General features: G+C 48.1%; 1 protein-coding gene across 5 annotated transcripts in view; it reads left to right on the forward strand.

Moving 5' to 3' along the window:
• The window catches only part of LOC102376581 (BTB/POZ domain-containing protein KCTD8-like), an 88,560-nt gene that overhangs the window by 54,836 nt on the left and 27,512 nt on the right, over window positions 1-6,212 (forward strand). For all 5 annotated transcript variants that reach the window (XM_025193068.1, XM_025193069.1, XM_006036734.3 and 2 more), the window contains one exon: window positions 5,463-5,588. In XM_025193068.1, coding sequence (XP_025048853.1) covers window positions 5,480-5,588 — 109 coding nt within the window. In that variant the 5' untranslated portion in view covers window positions 5,463-5,479. The remainder of the gene's footprint in view (window positions 1-5,462; window positions 5,589-6,212) is intronic.

Genomic DNA, 6,212 nt, shown 5'->3' on the forward strand with positions numbered 1-6,212 from the left:
CTGCCTATCCAGAGCAAGCATCTCCCCAATGCTCTGGGTGATCTCGCTCGCCTTGGGAACGTGTCCCCCTTTCTGTCTACCTTCCCCCCACTGGCCCAGGGTGGCCTGCCTCTGGTTTCGGGGAGAAGGGGGCTTTGGAGCAAGTGGGGGACTTTCCTTTCAGCACATTCGCACTGGTAGCAGGCTGAGCAGGAAGAAGGGCAAGGGGGTGCTGCCTCCTCAGATGCAGCAGCATCGCCGTAGTGAAGTGTCTCATGTCTTTGCTATGGCTCACGTGCCTTCGGCAGTGCTGGCAGATGGCAAACCTGGGATCATCTGCCAGCTCAAAATGCTCCCACACTACACTACTCCCCCGCTTCTGGGTTGATGGTGAGGATCCTGTCTTTTCCCACTCCTCAGCAGACTGAGGCTCAAGAGCAGGAGGAGCTGCCTCAGCTGAGCCACTTGCCTCCACAACCTCAGCCTCCTCCAAGGTGCTGCTTTCTGGAGGAGACCTGGGTCTAGGGAAACTTGAGGGGTGTGGAGCACAAACTCTGATTCCCCTTCAGTCCTCAGAATTGCTTGAGCCAGCGTGCTCAGCATCCCTGGTTCCAGCTCCAGCTCCTCCTCTGACAGTACGAGGCTCACGCTGAGAGATGAAATTGGAGTGGAGGAGACAGTGATTCCACTGCTGGTGCCCACTTCTGGACTGAGCAGAGGTGGTGCACGTGCAGGGATGTCAGGTGCAGACACTGCTCCCACCTCCTTGCTTCCACTGGCAGCACTGATGTCATGGCTGCTTGGGAAGAGAATGTGTCCGTGTTTGGGATGGGCGGGGCTCACAGCTCTAGCTCTCCCCCAACCCCCTCTTCCTCCCCTGCCAGAAGACCTGGCACCTGCTTTTCCAGGATGCTTCATATTGATGTTTCCTGTGCTGCAAAAGGTCTCTGTGTGTGTGTCAATCCTTTTGTATTGTGCATTTTATTCCCTCTGTTGTGTGTGTGCACTGGCCTCTTCTTTGGTTGTTTGCTTCAGTGTTAAGAGTTTTGTAAAAATTATGTGCTGCCTGTCTGTCTGTCTTCTTCTCCTCTGAATATGTGATTTTTCTTTATATTGTGTGTCTGTGTGCGTGCATGCAAGCAATGTGTGCCTCCCTGCACAGTGATGGATCACACTGGCAAGGAAAACACAACTTTCTTTTTTCAAAGTTTCCAAAAAAGAGAGCAAATATAAATTCAAAGAAATGAATTGAATAGTAATACTAATAGTAATTGAATAGAATAGCTAAGCTAAGCTAAGTTAAATCCTACCCAATCCTTTCTAACAAGAAAAAGGAGAAGGCAAGTTCAACTACTGAATACAGCCAGCAAGCTGCAGTGCATCAGTCTGAGGGTTCCTTTCTCACAGTTCCTGGGGCAGAACAAGCTGAGGAAAAGGCACAGCATGCCTCCAAACAGAGGCTTTTATGCTGCTTGTAGTTTCACCCCACAGACACTGTCATTGGAAAGGCAGCCAGGGAGAAATCCTTCTCACTGGCCACCTACATGTCAGTCTTCCCCCACCCCTTCACCTTCCACTCTCCCTCTCTCTTCTAACTTTCAGTTAAGCTGTCCAAAGTGTCTGAAGCATCCAAAGCACTTCAGATGCTCTGAACAACTTCAGACAGCTTAATTGAGCCCGCGCTTTGATCTGGGCATGCCACTTCAGACGCCAAAGCGTCTGAAGCGGCACCAGATCCGAAGTGCAATCTGAAGACTGGCACAGCCCTAATATCTGGTGGGGGCGGCAGTACTTGGAGTTGTTCCTAAATATGATTTGTTTGACAGAAGGAGGGAAGACTGAGGGCAGGCCAGTGGTATCATGGGAATTAGGTCTGAATTCCAAGCTCAGGCAGAAGCAGGAGGAACTCATGCCCTGAGAGAGAAAATTGAATGTCTGTTTCTCGATGTCTCTGTGTCACCACACACCTTTGCTTCACAGGCAGAGGACTCATTGCCCAGAGTCCCTGTCCTCCAGATGAATGTGTTTGTAAATTAGGAGAAGGTGAGGCTGTGAGTAATCTGTTGAGTGCTTACAGCAATATCAACTCTCTCTCCAGTTCTATCAGTCTACCTGACAACAGCCTGCCAGTGGCATATCATACCTGCAATGAGTCTGTTAACTGACAGCTGAAGTGATGTCTCCAGGGAATGCAGTTCCTCTCAACCTTGATGGAGAGGTGTACATACATCAGCAAGAAAGGGGCTCATCCCTTTCTCCACACACTCCAGCACTTCTTTGCACTCCCAGCACTTTCCCCTGAGACCTCAGCTTTATCTTAGAGCTCCTTTGTTTTTCTGGCAGTCTCTTCCTGCCCACGGGTAGCCCTTAGATGCATCCTGCCTCATCCTTTCCAGTGCATTCTGGGTAATCCCCACTTGCCAGCTTTGAAGTATTAGATAGAAGTATATAACATACAATGCTCCCCTGATCTTCCAGTGAACCCTGGCTGGAGACAATGGGATGCTCACATGCTCCACTTTGATGTCCGAAAACGAGCCTCTTTAATCCATAACCTTTTGAGAGGAAATAATATTCTCTTATTCCATGTGGGATAGCTCTGATTAGGACAGGAACAAAACCACATGCTTCCTGAGGGATGTTGCTGAGGATGGCGATTATGAAATAATCTCTGGCTGTGGCCTAATCACAAAGGCCCAGATTGTGCTACCTCATTTCATAGAAGACCAGACCCTGGTCTCAGTTAAACTAGTGAAAATTAGGGGTCATTTCACTGTCTTCAATGGAAATGCTCCTGATTTACACCAGAGTGATTGAAGTCAGAATCTGGGCCAGTGAATAGTCCCACTGTAATTCAGATAGGCATGTAGGCTTGATTTTCCTGTCCCATACTCTGCTTTTACCCTGGTGTAACTGTATTGACCCCAGCAGAGTTGCTCTTTATTTATACTAGTGTATGTGAGAGGAGAAACAGGACCGGTGACATCAATGGGATATTCAAAGAGGAGGACAGTACCTCATGTGAATAAGAATCACAAAACCTGGCCCAAAAGGAAGACACCATAGGACCCTGCCTTACCCTGTGGCCTTCCCCCTTGTGTTAGCATTTACACCTCAGGTAAATGATTATACTATGGCTCACCACTCCAGTGCCTTGCCCTATCTGGCCCAGTGATCATTTCCCTTACTTTGCTGTAAATCAAAAGTAACACCAGTGTAGAATCATAGAAAATGAGGGTTGGAAGGGACCACAGGAGGTTATCTAGTCCAACCCCCTGGCTCAAAGCAGGACCACCCCCAACTAGATCATCCCAGAAAAAGCTTTGTTTATCCAGGTCTTAAAAACCTCCAAGGATGGAGATTCTACCACCTCTCTGCCTAAACTGTTCTAGTGTTTTACTAGCCTCCTAGTGAGAAAATTCTTCCTGATACCTAACCTAAATTTCCTTTGCTGCAACTTGAGGGTGTTGCTCCTTTTTCTGTAGTCTGCCACCACTGAGAAAAGTCTAGCTCCATGCTCTTTAGAATCTCCCTTCAGGTAGTTGAAAGGTTACTATTTTAATCCTCTGTCTTCTCTTCTTTACACTAAATAAGCCCAGTTCCCTCAGCCTCTCCTCAGAAGTCATGTCCCCCCAGCCCCTTCACCATTGTTGTTGCCCTCCACTGGATTCTCTCCAATTTATCCATATCCTTTCTGCAGTGGGAGGTCTAAAAATAAACACACTACTCCAAATGTGGCTTCACTAGTGCTGAATAGAGGGGAATAATCACTTCCCTGGCCCTACTGGAAACATGCCTACCAATGCAGCGCAGTATGTCATTGGCCTTCTTGGCAACAAGGGCACACTGCTGGCTCATATTCAGCTTATTGTCCATTGTAACCAGTGTCCAGCTTATTGTTCACTGTCCAGTGTGCAGGTTTGCACAAGGGGAGAAGATGGGAGAGAAAGTGTTTGTAAATCTTGCCTTTGCTCCCAAAGTTTGTTAGCCACAAAACTGAGACACAAACATGTCTGGAACCTAGTTGGGTTTTTTTGCAAAACCTGAACCATTCCATAAGGTGTGCACCCCTGTAAGTGTGTGTGCACATGCAGTCGCCCTCTTAACTATACATCCTCCTTCCTAATTGACACCAAACGTAGTCTTCTACACTACAGCTTCCAGCATGCATACAGCCTGTTCTCCTTAAGAGTCTGCATAGTTAATTTACTACAGGATGTAACAAACAGGTATCCTGGGACCGGGCCAATCATTGGCCCACCCACTTGTCTTTGGGCAAACCGCTTGCCTACTTTGCCCACCATGCCTTAAATGATACAATTGAATGATGATAAGGCAGGAGGCTACCCATTTACTTGCCCTGATGCCAAGGGCTTATATATATATGGCTCCGACCTCCTCTATACCATGTCTCATGCCTCACAGATGACATCCATGTTACTCCAGTGCCTCAAACTGTGATCCATGGTCCAGAGTTTCACATGGGACTCTCACTCCCCATTGGAGCTTGCAGTCACTGTACCCTAGCACTGGGCTCTCCTTCAGTCCATTGCTCTGGAGTCCCAGCCCCACCCCCTGCCCTACACTGGGCCTCATCCTCTGCCCCACACTGGGTTGCAACCCCTTTATCCCCTCACCCCAGGAGCCTCACCCATAGCTCGCCACAGGCTTAGGTCCCCACTCCCCTGGAGCCACACACTTGGCTCCGTAATGCCACCTCAGAGCTCACAGTGAGTCTGGGCCATTGTTTTGTTCTTCAGGGTGTGAGCTAGACTGATCTCAGTGGAAGACAGAGAGGATAAAAATAGTAGCCTTCAACTACCTGAACCAGGTTCCAAAGAGGATGGAGCTAGACTTTTCTCAGTGGTGGCAGATTACAGAACAAGGAGCAACAGTCTCAAGTTGCAGCAAGGGAAGTTTAGGTTAGATATTAGGAAGAATTGTCTTACTAGGAGGGTAGTAAAATACTGGATCAGTTTACCCAGAGAGGTGGATCCTTGGAGGTTTTTAAGACCTGGCTGAATAAAGCTTTGGCTGGGATGATTTAGTTGGGGATGGTCCTGCTTTGAGCAGGGGATTGGACTAGATGACCTCCTGTGGTCCCTTCCAACCCTCATTTTCTATGATTCTGTGATCTCTTGAAACTGAAAGAGGATTGGAACACTATATATGCCTGTACTTTGTATGAGGGAGAGTCTGTGAAGTGGCACTGAAGTACTGTTATAAGACAGGGTATCACTATGGGGATGGGAAAGATGAGCTGGGTGGGAGGCACTGGAGGAAAAGCAAAGCCAGATGTTGTCAGTTTGTCAGTATCCAACTGAATGATGAGAATCTAGGAATGGGAGAAATGTCAGGAGGTGCTGTGTCCTGCCTGCACTGTGGGAGCAGTCCCTGCACTTCTGCCACCTACAGTTTTTGCTATCTATTCCAATTTTCCAGCTAGGAATCTCATCTTTAGCATTCTCTCTTCTGCTTATTAGATGGCTCCTGGCTCAACATGGCTGCTCTCCCATCTACAGAACTTGCGCAGAGCCTCAAAACACACTTCTCCTCTTCTTCTGAACCCATACTGGACTTCAAGACAGATGTAACTGCAGGACTTACAGGTAGGAATGACTGCCAGTTCAGGATGATATGCCATTTGGGATGGGTACATAAGGACAAGTGCAGATCATTTCTAATATCCCAGGTCCCACTGCTATAGGAAACATGATTCACAAGGTATCAGTGGAAGCCCCTACATATTTGGAGCCAACTGCACCTGTAATAAAGTTCTTGGTTTTATTATTAGTATTAGCAATCATCTTTCTTAATAGCTAGTTAGCTAGCAGGAATATTCTTGCTGGTATTATGGTGCTGCCTGGGAGCCTTAATGAAACTCAGGGATCTGCTACAGTATGTGCTATATAAATTCTAATATTATAAAAGCTTTAATCAGTCTGTCTGCCTGTCTGTCGGTCCATAACACTTAATTCGCACTCTGATTGGCCGACTAAAACAACCAGTCAGAGTGCGAATACAGTGCTTGGACAGGAGGTGGTGGCACAGCAGAGTGTCGCCATGATGGCAGGGACACAGGGGATGGAGGCAGCGGCCCCTGGAGGTGGCAGCAATGAAGCAGATGGAATGGCGGGGAGAGGCCAGCAGTGGAGGGGTGAGTCCCAGATGCACACCCCACTCTACACGTTCACCCTCACGTCCCCTCACACTGCCATACATGCAGACCTCCA

This window comes from Alligator sinensis, unplaced genomic scaffold (genome assembly GCF_000455745.1).
Source record: "Alligator sinensis unplaced genomic scaffold, ASM45574v1 scaffold92_1, whole genome shotgun sequence".
Lineage (NCBI taxonomy): Eukaryota > Metazoa > Chordata > Crocodylia > Alligatoridae > Alligator > Alligator sinensis.